This window comes from Anticarsia gemmatalis, chromosome 18, assembly GCF_050436995.1.
Source record: "Anticarsia gemmatalis isolate Benzon Research Colony breed Stoneville strain chromosome 18, ilAntGemm2 primary, whole genome shotgun sequence".
Lineage (NCBI taxonomy): Eukaryota > Metazoa > Arthropoda > Insecta > Lepidoptera > Erebidae > Anticarsia > Anticarsia gemmatalis.
Window position 1 is genome coordinate 8230612 of NC_134762.1, and position 18051 is coordinate 8248662.

At 33.9% G+C, this 18051-nt stretch overlaps 1 protein-coding gene across 1 annotated transcript in view; it reads right to left on the reverse strand.

Annotated features, from left to right (window-relative positions):
• Positions 1-13633: 13633 nt before the first annotated feature.
• Positions 13634-18051, reverse strand: part of Bap170 (Brahma associated protein 170kD) — a 28353-nt gene continuing 23935 nt past the window's right edge. Inside the window, exons 35-37 of the mRNA XM_076125866.1 lie at positions 17883-17918; positions 16178-16269; positions 13634-15752 (exon numbers count right to left, since the gene is read on the reverse strand). Coding sequence (XP_075981981.1) covers positions 15650-15752; positions 16178-16269; positions 17883-17918 — 231 coding nt within the window. The 3' untranslated portion in view covers positions 13634-15649. The remainder of the gene's footprint in view (positions 15753-16177; positions 16270-17882; positions 17919-18051) is intronic.

Below are 18051 nucleotides of genomic sequence, written 5' to 3' on the forward strand. Positions count from 1 at the left end.
GGTATTAATTAGATTTAAACATGACTTGGTGTTTGATCAAACATACTGTGACTTTTACAGAAATGTGCATTCAATTAGCATTAAGCCAGCAACAAATTTCCTATAACGTTTATAATCCAAATAACTTTTCAGTAATTTCATACTCATATTAAATCTTACCATCTTTTCCGTGTTCTGAAAGATAATATCTCGGCTTAGTAGGTGTTAACGTCTCAAAGACACGCAAGTTTTTTGTTTTTGAAATGGCAAGAAGCCAAGGAAATGTGCAAGCATTTTCTCCACGGTCAACTTAGAATGATATTTTCAGGAAATTCTTTTGCACTTTTATATTTATAAATAACTACTTGTATAATATAATTTAGAGAATTTCAGCATTCTATATGTGCGCTAGGAGCGATTTAATGTTTCATTATGACCTAGGCTAGAATTTTATTTAAAATTTTTGTTAATCCGTTCTTTGGATATTACAATATTAATTTCACGTTCGACCTTAATTATCCTTAAAAATATTTCATCAAATTTTCTTCTAATCATAATGAAAAACAAATTAAACCACCTCTAATGAGAGTAGTCTACAACGCCAAATTTTCTATAAGTTAAAAAAAGAAATAAAATACTCATTATCTTTTAAAAGGATCTTGATTAAGTAATACAATAGCTAATATTAATAGGACAGTAGTTGGTGTCGGCGATATCGCCGCAAAGTGTCGCCAAGTGTCGCGGAGTGTCGCGAGTGTCGCAATGAAAACGAATGTGGGAGCCGACGCATCGATCACGGGCAAAAGCTTTTCTTTGTCACGTTGAGGAACCGAGGAAAGACAGAAGGTTCATTTGTGAGTAATTTATAGCTTAAATTGTAGAAGAAATGCCGTAAAACAAGCAGTTATTATGTTATATTTATATATTGTTTTTTTTTCTTCTTCCTACAATGTACAGTAGACTTACTATGATATCATACATCAATCAACGACTGCTGAAGTGCTGATCACACTGGCATAGTTTAGTATTTTGCCTTCAAATACCTTTAAATGCTATGAAACTATTGGCAATTTGAGTGTTTACGTTTATAATTCATAGCTAGTTCCGAGCCCAGTAACGGGATAGTCAATATAATAGGGTTGCTTTAATGACCACTGATTTAATTTGAGGAACTCTTCTGCATAAGTATTTATCTCGAGAAAAATGTGAAAACACAGCATATAATTATATCCTCGTAATTTTAACTGCCTTAAAAGAAAAGGCAAGCTAAATTCACTTACAAGTTGGTTGCCGAAATACAAAGACCATTTGAACCTATCTTACTGTATAATCTATGTAGTTAATTGTCTAGATTCATCGTAGTCTTATTCCGCCGGACAATATCGTAGATTCGTACTACGTAATCTGTCTCGCCGGTAATCCGGTTGATAACTGTCCGGATTCCGACATGTGTCGTTCATAACTAAGCTATGAGAGGATACGAGTAAATGAAATGATTGTAACATAGTTTGTGAGAAAATATAATTAAAGAGCTACCTAATACTAATATTGTATTAAGATACAACATATTGAGTGACCAATGTTTATTTCTGAATTAATAATTGACTACGCTTTAGATAAATCTCTTTATTAACGCGATCCTCTACTGCTATCTACTACCGTCAACCGTAAAATCTGTTCAGTGGCGCCGCTAGTGTACGCCGTAGCAACGTATGTATATTGCAGTGAATTTTAAACGTCAAACAGTCAATACTCGATAGTACCGACTATATAGAATCGCGATACATTATAACTTGTTCATGCAATGTAGGCTTGAATTCTAAACTAAATAAATGTTAGTAGTTAAGAAACAGAATTAAATAGTTTAACTAATCTTTGAGCACGGTCATGCTACGAGGTAGCCCTTCGTCTATCAACTGTACTCCTATTTTTTAGACGGCTATAGTTCCAATTAAAACAAATTAATGACTGATGTAAGGTTTATACCGTGGGGATGCAACATGTTCGAATTCCGAACCGAGAACCTTTATGGAAAGGCTGAATACCACTTCATTCCTGCTTTAACATCGGCATTAAGTCATTTCGACAAAACATAACCTCTACACTCTACAATACTTAGCACGCTTTACATACGCATTAATTTGTATCAGAACCACCAGCAATGTTATCCATACTAATATTATAAATGCGAAAGTAATTCTGTCTGTCTGTTACTCAATCACGCCTAAACTACTGAACCAATTTGCATGAAACTTGGGAGATATTTTGATACCCGAGATAGGTCATAGGCTATTTTTTACCCCGGGAAAATGACGCATAATGGGAAAATTAAGGTGGTGGACGAAGTCGCCGGTAAAAGCTAATATAAAATAAGCCAGAAAACCTCCAAAACTCCAAAGAAACAAGCTATCTAAACCAGTGTCGAAGTCGTCAACATAATAGCAAGTTTAATTACACTTCTCTATTTAATTGAGCCCATTATATTGACGAGGTTCGCAAGTTTCACTGATTCCTTCCCACAAACTTCATAGTTCGTGGCGAATTATAGCCATCAGTCTCTGATAGACATTGATTGCTGAGAACACGACATCTGGTGACCGGATTTGGAACTAAGTTAGGACCATAGTTAGGTTCAATTAGGTTGTTGGATTAATTTTATTAGAACTTTCGAGCTTGTCTAAGGCAATTTATATGTGCAGCTCGAATGATAAAGTAACTTGAGATTGTGAAAAGTATTTGTTAAATATCATCCTTATTAGGTAGGTATAGGTTTTAATTAAATCAGCTTGCGACCACGGCGAGTGCAACCCGCGCCGAAACTGTAGGCATTTCAAGGTAAAATGCATGTTCCCGTTATTTTCCGTATCCTTTAATTAAGTAGTTTTAAAGTTTTTAAGACTTAAGTAAGTATAAGAATTATATTTTATAACTATCTTGGTTTCGCCGTCCCCATTTAAAGACTACCTACTCCTTCGTCATGGACATACCAAACTTCAGACTGTAAAACAAAATCCAAAAGTACTACTACTACTATTCCCAATCTAGAATGTGAGCCTGTTAAGCAACTTCGATACCTTGTTTATAGCTAACCTAAATTTCGAAATAAATATACAACTTGGCACTCCGATACTACAAATTATACTTTCATAGAACTTGTTTTCGCAAATATATATTCACCTAAACTAATTCCATAGCAAAAACATGATGACTTCACACAAAACCTGCCAAAAATGCTCCCAAACACATCACATATCATGCATACATACATTTTCCATACATATTCCATACATTTCCCCTTATTAAACTACTGTGAATGGCCGTCAACAATGTGCCTATGAATAAAATAAACATTTACTTGTGTATGTTATATATTCTTTCCATGGAGAGTAAGAATGCAGTATATTAATACGAAATGGTTGGTCCTGACCTACTTTCCTTTGTCTAGTCAGCTCTGAAGGTTTGATAAAGAGATTCGATTTTTTCTAGGAGAACGAACGACTGTGGATTGGAACTCTCCGCGATTGTAATGTAGGTAAGTACTAAGGAGACCTATTAAATAAGTAACTTAGGTTTTTATTGTTGTATTCATATGTGCGTTAAAGTTAAAAATATTTAGAATTTGATTCGCGGACTACTACTACTAGAGAATTAGATGTATTAAGTATTTTTAGCCTTTTAGCCCTTGGATTTCCAGTCCCCTCGGTCGCTTGCTGCGTCCTGCCATCCGTCCAGGAATGCGTCCAAATCATCCTACCATCTCCGAGTCTTCAAACCTTTTTATGGCATCCAGTTCGTGGCAATGTTAAATATATTTTACAGAGACACTTGAGAACACCTACAACTACTTGCAAAGTTTGTCCAAGGTTCCGTGTCACCTGTGTGGATCTATTTATCTTACTAATGGTCTTTTTACCAGAACATATCTAATAATATCTATACAATAAAATTTAATGAATTATTTTGCCTAACATGTATATCTATTTAGCTGTTGTGTTTACGCGTTATAGATCGACTTTCAACTGAAACTCTGTCAACTGCTAGACAAGGGTTTGTCACCCTTCTAAGCTACTTAGATCTCACCGTACCAAATACACTAACGAAAGAGAAACCACAGCAAATAATTTTTATTCTAAAGTCCGATAACTGACTCCGTGGCGCAGTGCTTAAGGTGGTAACTACACCACTACCAGTGCGTCGAAAGATCGTGGGTTCAGTTCCTACACGAAACAAATATTTATGCAATCCACAAATAGTTATTTCGGGTCTAATTGTACTTTGTGTATTTGTTTGTATGTTTGCAAAAGTCCCCGCGACACAAGAGCAATACTCGGAGTTGTCTTTAAATAATGATACAATATACATACGCGTATATAACACAAGCGACATAGGTGTTATCTTGTAGCGGTGCTATTTACACTAAGCGTTATACTTTCCTCTCACGTACACGAGTCATTTGTACACTAGACACCTGCGTGGAACTGTGAAGACTGGAGGTGGTATTACTGCGATTAGTATGGAGATTAGATTTAATTATGGTTATGTATCTAATAAAAAGTGAGGTTTAATTGTGCCTTAAGGATTATAGAAGTAATGAAGGAAACTTAAGACTATTATTTTTAAAGTAGAAGGTTAACTAATTCAATCTAAAATTGGAACCGATGGTATCTTTAGTCTATTAGAACATACTTACACAATAATAATATATGTAGATGCTATAAAACTGTCACATGAATGAACCATCACTAAGACGACTGGTGAAAAAGTGAGACGGTTTTTATCTGAGATAGGGTAGAAAAAGCTGCACATAATGATGTTGATTATGATGAACCCTTTTCAATAGAGGACCCAGATCTCTTCGTAAAACGAAGCCGAACCGAGTTTTGTCACCACCAAGCTGGCCAACCTTTACCCAAAGACAAATGCTTATAGTTAAACCACTGTCCGCTTGGCTAAACTTACTACGAAAATTACCCTTTTGGACGATAAAAGCTCGATATTCTTGTATCAAACTCTTGAACGAGTATCTTTGTATTAAGTAAGTACTCGCTACATCCATTTTTGCATTGCAATTCCCAATTCTCAAGCCACTTTATTCTAAAGCCCTAGGCACAGTCACATACGTCGTAGATTATAAACTTTGAATATTTTATTGCAGCTTTTAGAAAGTTTTAATTTACACAGCAATTTTGTAAATAGATTAAAAAATATAAAAATATAGATTCTGGCAGCTAATAAATATGTTTAAAAAAAATGCATAACTAGTCTAGTCTTAGTACAGATTATTCTGCCTTACCTGCTTGACCACACAAACATTTGTCCCGGGTGGAACTTGAACTTAAGACATCGGACATTGTGGGATACGAACATACATATGTGTATACAATGTGTTAATCTTCTCTGTACATAATATTCCATCAAAGAAATCGCACTCCATACATATTTTACAAATGCAAAATGTTGGTGATTCGGATGTTGATACCCGATTACAACGCAACCACTAAACGGACTCAAGTGAAATTTCGTAAACAGATAGATTATAACTTGGATAAAGACATCACTGTTTATCGCGAGAAATCTTTAAACACGAATGAAATCTAATTCTACCTACGAATTAAAGTACTATTTTGTATATACCTTCTCCACAACCTTCCCAGCTCTCCAAGTTTACACTGGCTGGTGAAACATTGCGCTTTTACTTGATTACGATACCCAAACTTTGTACATACACTCCATCTTATTATGTAACCGCCGAGCTTTTAACAAACTTCACTAAAACACCGTGTGGGCGCCGATCTAAATATCAGCCTTTATTTATAAAACGCCCACTTTGCAGATTCTTCGCTTCAATTCAGCTTTTTTAAAAGGTTTTAGATTATTAACTTATGTTTCTTTTGATATAGAAAAAAAATTGTTCGATTTTTAATATTTTTTTTTTACATTTTTAAATACAACTGTAACTCTAAGAATAGATCCTGGTTCGCGGTAACATAAGAACATAGTACATAGTACACTCTCTACAGGTTTCTGGTTTCTTTACTTAATGAAAATTAATGAATTACCAGAGTCTATAATTTTACTCACAAAATCTTAGGAGTTTTGTGGATTCAAGACCTAACTATCTTTCTCAAACTAGTAGATAAGCCCGTACTCAGCTGTGAGACAGTAATTGTTCAGTAGCGACATTTACTCTCTGCTTACCCCTATGGGGAAAGGGCGTGATATTATGAATGTATGTACTTAGAAATTGTTTTCGTTCTTTGGCCTCTATTTAATATTCCTATGGGAAAGAGAAGCCATTTCGTGCATGTAAGAATATGCTCAAAAATCTCCAAGGAAGTTAAAAATATCCTCCTTTTCTACAATTAAAAGTAGCCTTCATATTATACATTCTATAGGGGCATTTGATAAGGGTATCGTTTCACGGATCGCCGGTCTGATCCGGATTTATCGATAGCCCTGTCAGTATGGATAAAGTCGCGTTGTACGTCGATTACTGATCGTGATAACACTTACCCGACGACGTTAGAGGTTTACCCGTGATCCGAGATCGATTATCGACACTGGATATGTAGTTTGGGTAGAAATATTATATACCAATATTGTGAATAGAGGAAACAAACTATGGAAACAATTCTAGGAATATGGGAGTTTGACAGCCTCCGTGGCGCAGCAGTTTAGGTCGCCACGCCGCTACTATTGTGTCGGGAGTTCGTAGGTTCGATTCCCTTACGGAAAAATTATTTGTACTTTGTGTCCGTTGCTTGTATGTTGGTAAAAGTCCCCGCGACACAAGAGCAATTCTTAATGCGATAGTTGTCTTTATAAAAAAAAACAAGCAACTTTCTCTCTAATCAAGAGTGGCTAGTTAATCGTTTAATAACTATGAAAGTATTAATTTCATGTTATTTTAATTACGACCTTATTTTCTATCAATTGTTGTACGTTCTTGGTATATGTATATCTATGATAGTAGAATCTTTTTCTTAAATTTTTCATTACTTATCACTTTATCTATTGGATAAAGTACGCAAGCCTACCGGTTAACATAAATAAAACCAACACCAGATGTCACTGCATGCCAAAAAGAGTCGTTACTCATTCACCATTCGTTCCACTGGTTTCAGCTCAATCATTCATTCAAAACATTCGAACCGTACCACCATTTATAAAAACTAAAACGTTTAAAATTGAAATTGATGAAACGTAAACCGACACTGTCAGTTTTTGAAATACTGACCGGGTGTTGAAATGCAGACAGAATGTATGACAATAGTGAATTTAATCTACGTTTGATTTGTCGTTCAATCGAAGGGTTAGTTAGGAGTATTGTGATTTTAACGCGGTTTTTTTTGTGATATAGCTTTTTATTGGTTGTAATTGTATCACAGCGTATATTGTATCTATATTAGAATACGGGAATTAACGCGGACACGCATTTTACCGTAGAATGGCCGACGCTACGGTGCAGGTTACACTGACCGTGATCGCAGACTGTCCTGCGCTGTGAACATGCAAAGCGAAAGTTTAAAAATTATAATTTGATCATAACATTTATTCTTAACCGTAACTTTTCACAAATGGAAAAGTTAAATGCTTCCGCAAATGGGTTTTTGATCAGTCTAAGAGGTTCTGTTCTCATTCTATAATCCGGTTACGATTGATAAAAATAATTACTAATAATTAGGTTTATTCAACAATGGTTTTAGATTGATGGAAATATAAATAAACAAAAACCATTTTCCCGTTCGTCAAATGATGCACAATTGTTTTCTAATTTAGATAGATACAATAGAATTTTTACAAACAAGTTACAATACATCTTGCAAATCATACGAAACAATAAATATCAATTACTTGTAAAGGTACCAAATACCTCGGACACGTATCGGGCTCGTGTCGTTCCTGCACGCTATTCATTACTACAAATGAATATAAATGGTCGGAACTCCGATAGATATTTATTAAACAACGTATTTCTTCAGTAAACGATTGGTTTTTATATTTTACAGGATATTCTTTAGGCTTGTTTTAAAGATTAGTGTTTGACCGGAAAATGGACATACTCGTAATATTGATCTACTTACTTCTTCTTCTTCACTTATATAAAGTTTTAAAGTTGTTTGAAAGGGGCAGTGTAGGTATTAATAATTTCCTTAATAAACTTTTCTTTTTACCATAATATTATTAGTGACAATTCCCTTTCATTATCAACAACGAATCAACGCTCCTAGCGTAGTCTGTAAGAACTATATCTCTTTATAATTTCCGACCTTAGAAATCATACTGCTGATAGCTTTATAGTCCGATCCTAATGCCCCGTAACACTAGGATCAATGTTTTTCAACACGGACACTCTTGCAATCACTCCAAACTTCGTAATGGAAAAACTCAAAAATATATTTTTACCACGATTTCTGGAGGTTCAAACCCAAGACCTCTATTTAGCATTCGCAAACACATATGCACCACGAGGTAGTCAAAACGAAGGTACATACACGCATAATGTTAAAAATTATAAAAAGAGACGAACCCTGGATTTAACCCTCACCTCATGCGTGTGAGAACAATGGATATAAATTCAGAGATTTAGAATGTAAAAGATAAATTATGGATTCGAATCCTTGTAAAAGTGATAACGCTTAACCGAGGTACGCGCAATTCTATGTGACAGTATTGAAGACGAATTGAGGGTCGAATTGTTACTAAATCATTATAAAAGTACCTTTAGTCTGTATTTTTTCAGCTTGATATCAAATAACAATGAATCCATGGGGAGAGTGGGTCCAAGAACCCACTAAAATCATCACAACCCAAGCACAATTTCAAAATTCAAGTCTAAGTAAATCTAGACCTTTTTGCGTGGGGATTATAATGCCTTAGAGCAGTATATTATGTTAGACTTTCGCGTTGCATGTTTTTTTTTTCAGTCACCCTGTGACCACAGCCATTGCAACCTGCACTGAAAGGTCAAATACGTGTTTACGTTAACTCCCGTATTATTGTGCATAATATATAATAAGAAGTACGTTAAACTATATTTTATTCTTCATTAATTTACCTTTAAAACCTTTAAACCTACGGCATTTCCTCTTACAATTTACAAGTATATAGATCCCAAAAATCCTGACACGGCCGATTTCCAACAAGCTTAGACAGGATACGCAATGCAGGTCAGACGGATAGGGTAAAGTATCCCCCGGGAATCGAACCCGCAACATAGACACGTGACGTGCCAATGAAATTAAAGTTACGAGGTAACTGAATGTAATCTCATGGGACTAAAAGTTTCAGAGAGTTATTGCAGTTTGTAGTAGTTGTAAGGCGAATTGAGCGTATTTCCCGAAGTTTTCATTGCGTATTTATCACCAGAAAATGTCACCAGTATTTTGGTGACCCGAAAGTATTCTAAAAATTACCTGTTAACTTCTGTAACGTACATATCCCAGTTTGTAAAGAAGTTGACATTCAAGCAGTTTTCTTTCCAAGGTTCTTTATTTTTATTTACCCGGTTTACTCTGGATACTTATGTATGTATGTACGTGTAAAATCACACCTTTGCCCATTGCGGCAGGCAGAGACCAAAAAATTTCTCGTCAATATATAAGCACTCTGTGCTAAATAAGGTTAACTATTTGAGTAATAATTTAGTTACAAATATAATAACATGGTAAGGTAATGAATAGATAGTGATGCTATCATCTGAAAATGTTATAAATCAATAACCCAAATAATGAGTTTAAAAGTTATTGAAATGATACATTTATTTCATAATTTATAATTTAAATCAACACCTGCACTCCTAAGAGGTATAATTAAACGTACTAACAACGTCGTTAGTCCATATTTGTAGAGCCCTCTTGCATTGAAGAGACCTCCCAAATAGCTGAACTCATAATGATGACATTCGTATGTGAACCATAGCTATATTGCCATTAAATTGTAACTTGTGGTTCTTAATAATCTATTGTTAGTGTTCAATAATGAGATCGTTTATTTTATCTTAGTGTTTTGATCTTGGGGCTGCCATCAAGATTGGATTCATGAAGTATCGATGCTGGTTTCAATAGCAATGCTCAGGTTTTTGATTTAGTCGTTCCCACACTTAGGCACACGGCATAACCTATGCTTTAATATTGAAAAGAGCCTAGGTTAAAAGAAAATGTGTCATGATACGTTTTCATGCGTCCTATGTGTTATTTCACTGACGGCATACAAGCCGTTTAGCGGCAACTTTAATATAGCCGTCAGCCGTGCAATATCGAGTACAGTTTAGTTGTCTTTTCACATATCTTACCTTAGTTCATATATTATCTTAGCACGTTATCTATGGCTTTTTTAATGTATTCAAACCTTTAGTTTAAGGAGCCAGTCTCAAGAACTGAAGCTCCAGATATATTTGAACAATTTCTAGAAACCTCGAAACCCACAGTTTATTCAACTATCGCAACACAGAACCTCACAGTCCTTACTAATAGGAAAAATACCATACCTATACTAAGCACCACTTTTTCTTCAAAAAAACTGTCTCACCAAAGAAAAATTGTCTAAACATAAGTAAAGCAACACTCAACGTCTTCCGTATTTTTCGACAAACAAGATTAAGTTTCCTGCTTCCGCAATCGGATTCTGTTAATGCATTTCCTGAGATAATACCAAATCTTCACGCCTGTAGCCGAAGGCTGTCGGCAGTGGGTGTTGTGTCAATATTTTTGCAGCTAAAAGGTGCGGTGGGACGGCCTTGTAAAGCTTTTGGTAAATAATCTGAAAGGCTGAAATATTTAGTATGAAAAATTTGTTGTTGTAAGCATTTAATTTGAAATATTTTTTAGTGTATTTTGTAATCCAAAATATCTAATTTTATTGTTACTTATTTTTAAATGTATTTTTGTTTGTCCCTAATTAACTCCAAAAACGGCAAACCGAATTAAATTTTGGTATGTCCTAACGATTTTAAGTAAATAAATTTTAATTTTATAATATACCTACCACGAATTGACTTCATACATATATTATTTAAAATCAGGGATGATTACGAATAAAATAATAAAACTGTATTAAAAACCAGCACTAGAAACTGTTAGAAAGCGTTTGTAAATAGTACCTACCTACTTATACAATAGTGTGGAAACAGAACGTAGCCAGGAAAATTCAGGAAATCTAATATGCACCGGCTAACGTTTCAACGATCGCTCTTAAATGTACGAAGAAGTAACCCACGTTATTCGCGTAATGGACGAATTGAACTATAAATGGGTGTTTAAATGTTGATTTATCTAATGGACCTGGTAGCCAATATTCTACCGAAGCTATAATCAAATTTTTTCGTAATTTTTTGTATGACTGTATCGCACAAATGTTTTAGTAAATTGCTTTTATATTAAAATCTTACATCTAATTCAAGCGTTAACTTTGTACGAACTAAAACACCCATTTTTCCACAACGAGAATTTGATATCTCCATTTTAATATCCGAGGATAATTTCAAAATATATTTTGAAATTCACCGTTCACCGTTCATAATCTAGGCAGGCTAGATAAATGTAAATAGGTCAAGTATGCTAAGTTGTTGTATATTCCTAAATAGACCACTTCTTTATGTACTTTTATCTCATAGCAATTTTTTTTTTATTAATATTATGAGCATGAATTTTATTAAAAATATGTTTTGATAAGCGCTATCTGTGAAGGAAAGAAGTAACTAATAAAGTTTAAGTCAACTGTAAAAAGTTGTACACTTTATTCAAAAGATGGCGTTATCAATCGCATACCAATATCATAAAGTTACTTTTATTTGAAAAAATATTTTGGATGAAATCTTGAGAAAATAAGAATATTTTTAATATTTCTACTTAATTGTTATACAAATATTATATGCTCGTTTAATTACAAGTGTGAAGCAAATTCACAAAAAACGATTTAGGTACCTATAATTATTTTACTATCTGGTTTTGTCTATTCCTCACTCTATGCTCTATGGGTGATTGAAATGTTGCCAAGTACTTCATTAAAGTAAAATTGTACTGATATGTGATTTTTGTGCACTTCTTATAAAAAAAATATAATTTATATTAATTATCTTTAAATACATGATTTTTTTATTGCTCTTCTTTCCGTCCATTTGTTTTAAACATATTAATTTATATCGTTGTAATTAGTATAATGACGCGCCAAATAACTTTTGAGTGTATGTAATTTGTAATGTATTTAAAATGTTTAATATGGCGGCAAATTGTTAAGGGATTATAAAATTAGTTAAAGGAAAAGATAATATTTAGGTCCTAAACGTAAAGTTGATACTGGCAATAACTTACTTGAATTTGGAATTAAATTGTCATTGTCAATTTATTTGTCAATGTCATTTCGTCATTCGACTTTTTTTCATTCGTAAATTTGCAAGCTTGCTGGCAAGGCACGTGTTTTCGTGTACCTTGACTTTTAGCTTAAAAATTATTTAGATTTTGCTGTTTCTAATATCAGTCTGTTGACGTGGATTGGTGAGTTTAATTCCATCATAGGCTATTTAATTTGGTTATGAACGTGAAATTAACACTTGATTTTCTTATCACAGGGGGTCGAGGAAAAAATGGCGTCGTTGCAACGGAAATTTCCAGAAGAAAACGCAGCATATTGGAGCCATGCCGTCACCTGAGACCTGATGCCAGCCATCAAGAGACTCGGAAGACTACAATGAAGCCGTTTTGGGAGCCCTAGACGATTGATGGATGTCAGGACAGGATTGGTTTGAAAGGTATAATCTAGGGCCGATTATCGAACGAAGCCTAACTGATTGCATTCAGTTTTGCTTTGTTCTTCAACTAAATAAATGCATTTCCACGACCCAACAAAGATGGCGTCATGAGAGTTCATGAGTCATCATTAATTACACGTTTTAAATTGTTGCGTAAATAATATTTGTTATCTATTCTTCAAGGTTGGGTTGTAGCAATGCATCATAGCTGGCTAGCCAGTTATTTTTCCCTCATCTAGGTACATTAGGGTTTGATAGGGACTAAGACACCTAAAATTATGTGCAAAAAGGTGCTTTATAGTTGTCAGAATTGGATCGTCATCCTTGCGAGTGGAATAGGCCTATGGGGGACACCACTATAAAAAAAACGCACCTTGTGCTCTACCTCTTGGGTGGTGTGGAAAAGAGCATCTCTTTCTCGCCATCGGTCAACAACTACCTACATTACACTATACATGAATGAAGTGACAAACACCTTACACAAAATAAGCTACTAACCTACAAAATAAAATGATTCTCAGCTCATTAAGTTGAAATGTGAGATCTAATTTATAACGCACAATCAGCTCGTTGTTTTCAAGACATCTAATGTTACAAAGAAGAATGCTGTTGGTAGGTAGTTACACAAAAGTGACTAGGTGTAAACACAATTATTTTAGTTTACAAGGAAAATTGAAATAGGATGACCTTCAGGACAAATAAATACTAAATACAACACATGAATAAATATAATAGTCAAGTAAATAGAAAATTTTAACATTCAAGGACCGGCCAGCTCATTAATCCTATACACAATAGTAATCTACAATGAAAATACTTTTTTGGGCGACACTAGATCAGTACCGCCAGCTACCTACTGGGTGCTTGTGTTATTTACCGATAAAAATCACGGAATAAAACAACAAATTATCTGAAATTATTTATTTTCAGTTGCATACTTAGTGATTAACTTCGTCCTCGTGGCCCGTACATTAAATTAAATTCAATCATTCACTTGGACATGAAAAAATAATACTCGTCACATCTACACTACAATCTATTTACTAATTATAAATGTACATACACTAATTTATACAGTTTTAGATCCGAAAACACATTTTTAATTTTACATACATTTTTGAAATCATCTTTTATACCATGAATATATTTAATACAAAAACTACTTGTACGATAGTGATTTTATTACAAATACACATTGTTATTATACCTTAACACTTTCTGCAGTAATTCTATGAATGATACAAATGATGAACGAAAATATAATGCAACGGGTCTTAAACGCGATTGAACATTAAAAGTTAGGATACCTTATTTGTTTACCCGATATTTCGATCGAATCTAATCGACCGTGGTCACGGTCTGTGTCAGAGTCAACCCGTGAACAGGACTTATTGCATTAAAATACTACGTGTACAAATCACGAAAGATTAAAATCAAAATAACATGTTTTTCAGACCTATAATAAAAATAATTCCTCCAGATATCAACTTATATTAATCTTAAATTACACTATATTTAACCAAGAGATATTTGCACATAAGTACTTGTCAGTGTTTATAGTTATACTTAGCTTATACCTACTTAAAATATAACTTGAATTGATTACAATGAATGATAACAAGCTATTTATAATACACATTTGACATTAGCATATGAAAGACTACTTGGTGTTACGAAACCATTTGCATTTCTAGTATAGAATAGATTGTTCTATGATAACTTATAAAATATCGTGTTGAACTCAAACAATATATAGCTAGTGCAACGTCGAAACATGAAGCAGTTGCAATTGAAATGCAAGGCAAAAGGCTAGTTTTCACGACTTATTGATAAGGGTCGATTAACCTGTCATGACAGCAAAAATATGAAAAGATCAATATTCTTCATGTTAATCGATACTCTTTGAGGAGTAGTGAAATTGATCAATATTATTCACAATACAAGTAGATAGTACTATGTTCAAATGCAGGCCTTATTTCATCAAAATGACAGAGCAATTATTTAGAAATAATCTTATCAGAAACTAACCGTCATACTTTTGATAAGCAACATAAATTGATCGTTTTCCTACTATGAATAAAAACTATTACACACTGTAGTTTCATACATGTTTTAACTATTGCTTCTATTTGTAAACTGGCTATTATTCTCAACTGTTTTAAAAACTTATTTGGTGTACTCATAAAGTGGGCAGTGTTAGTATTTTATTGCTGTATCTCCCTGACATTTGAGTGATAAAAGATAATATTTTCAATTGATTGTATTCTTAATTCTCTAAGTTATGACTTAACACATAGCTGTCGTATTTACTGAAGGTGGTTTTTAGTTCACATATTTCTTATTTATATCCATAATTACAAGTTTCAGATCAAATTCTTGTTGTAAATAGATAGACAACATGTTAACCACTCGTCAACCTATAATGCCCTTTGAATGTATAGTTTAGAGGTAAATAAAGTAGTGTATTGTAAGGGATAGGCACTATAGATTTGTTTTTCTATGCGACTTACCTGTAGGCCTATCCCTAATAATGATAATTTATTGAGAAAGACCCAAATACTTCTCAAGACAATGCAATTCGTAGGTATCAGTAATCTTTTTCGAAATCGAATCACACGAACTTCTTGTCGCACGACGCAAAAATGCTTAGCTTGTCCGTGCCATAGCACCCTTTGAACGCATAAACCAATTTTGATCCAGTTTTTTTGTTCATATTCGTTCTGTAGACAGAAGGTCGGAAACAGAATGATAGAATTCAATTCCCGATCTTCTAAGGCCCGTTTTAATAGACTACGTTTCAGAAGATTCTCATAATTAAAATAGGCTAAGATCAAAGTGTAGGTACTGTTAAAGTGTGGTCTATCTATTCACAAGTGTGGTCTACATGAAGTGTGGTTTGAGCCGCGGCTGCGTGGTCGAGTCTCAGATGTTGTTCATGTCGTACAGCACCTGCGCGATGGTGCGCGACGCCTCCACGCTGCTCAGCGCGATGGTGGCCAGGTGCGCCTCGTATGGACGGAGTTGTCTGTAGAAACATTAATATTTTGAAATAGTTCTAACCCTTTGTTGGACAACAAGGCAACAGTTGCCTTTGGTTATCTTACAACTGCGTTGCCACTACCTTACAAATTAATTACGCGCGATCAGATTAGTTTGTTTAAGGCTACTGCCGTTGATTTTATCTTCACCTTAACAATTATTTGTGCGGTTAACAAAATATAGTCGTTTTACATCTTTCGACGTTTATTGAAACTACCAAAGAATAAGATTCTGCAGATATAAAATCTGTTAAGCTTGACTCCTTCAACCCAACATAGAATAAGACCGCCGGAGACATCCTACAGTGGAAAGCTATGGGAAAGGCCTTTGCCCATCACTGGCACGATACAGGCTAATAAAAATATGATTAAAAAATTCTTGTACAAAATAATTTGTAGAAAATATTCTCACCTTCGTCCAGTGTTAGAATAAATGACAATATTCCTCAATATAAGTGCAGCGGTCAACCGTATACTCTTTGTAACAGGTCCCTCGTTCTCATCCTGGGAAAACAACAATTAAAAATAAACACCTCACATTTTTTCACCCCTCTCTAAACAACCAAATACACAATCATCCCTTTACTGTTCAAATCACCTTTAAAACGTTTTCTACGTGTGGAAGCACAAACGCTGAAATAATGCATGAATGTTGAAATAAAACGCATGCTTTCTTAGTGCTATAAAGTGACACACAACAAGTATACAAAAGAAAAACAAAACTACCAAATTCTAATGACCTGTTTTACTATGTATAGATACGTATCAGATATCTGTATTATTAGTTAGTTAATGTGAACTTTTTTTTTTATATTCAGACGGCAGATATTTTTTAATTTTATCTTCATACTTAATTTGAAGTAAAAATGAGGCAGGAGGGCGCTAGCTTAAAGATTATGTGCAAGAAATGTAGCCTGTCTACTTTATTTGTCTGCCAAACTTTTACTAATCTAGATATAGTAAAACAGGTAGGTACGCTATATGATCACCTCAAAACTTTTACCAGCAAATAAACTCTTTATGGGATTATAACATTCAAACACTAACAATGACGACATAAAATGACAACTCAAACATATAAAATGAACTCACAATGACATTTCTATTTGCACTAGAAAAACTTAAATGTACAGGCAAGAGCAAAAAATATGTTTACACTGTCATATTTTCAATAGTAGGTACTTTTTGCATGTAAATGTATCTTTAATCAGTGATATGAGCTAACAATAAGTACTTATTTATCATACTTATTGTTAGCTCATATCACTGTGTACTGTACAGAGTTACAGTAAAATTACTTTTAAGTTGATGAACATTTGTAATTTTTACTACTTTCATTTAAAAATTGCCGTTGAAAATGTGACAGTGTAGAAATATCATTGCTTTTGATTCTCCAAATACATTTTTCTTTCTAGTGCTCGTAGAAATCTCACCGTGAATTCTTTGCAACACACAAAAACAGGACAAAAAGACAAAACAATGAAAAACCAACGTAAGACACAAAACGCACGACATACACAAAAGCTAAAACGAACACAACTAAGTGTTACGACTGTTATTACTATGCGAGCTGTTTAAACAACATTCCTTTAAAAATAATTATTATTTAAACATAGATTAACATTCTGGTATTTATAACACAACCAATAATCTCTATATTACTATTATCCAGCATTTATTATAGGTAATACGTGCAAATTTTCATATTTTGTGGATATTATTAGCAGTTTTTTTCATTTAGGTACATAATATTAATCGTTAGAAATGAAAATAGAAGAATAATGAACTAGAGCGTTTTAAGTACCTATACCTTGTAAATGACTTTCTTTATTTGCAGGTCACACATAATAACATAATTCATTGTCATCTAGAAAAAAAAATAAAAAATAATATATGGTTATATATGACACTATGTTACTTCAATTATTAAGAATCACGCGCACTTTTGTGAGAGACTTTGAATAGTTGCGTAGCATGTTAGAACAGTTTACTAACATTATGACTGAGTTATAAATACTTCCTTAAATCAAATCATCATCAACTACACAAAATATTTTTCAATTTACTTCAGAAACTCGCATAATAATGTAGTCAATAAGTGATGTAGTGAATCTCACCAGTTGCTCCGGCGTGCGACTGAGCTCGGCGCGGTGCTGCTCCGCACAACACACACGTTAGTGACGTCACACAGTGACACGGTACAGTTAGTACGCAACGAGGCCGTGGACGCACAGACAGAATTGTGGTACAATATATTGTGTAAGTTTATATGGATAAATTAGAAAG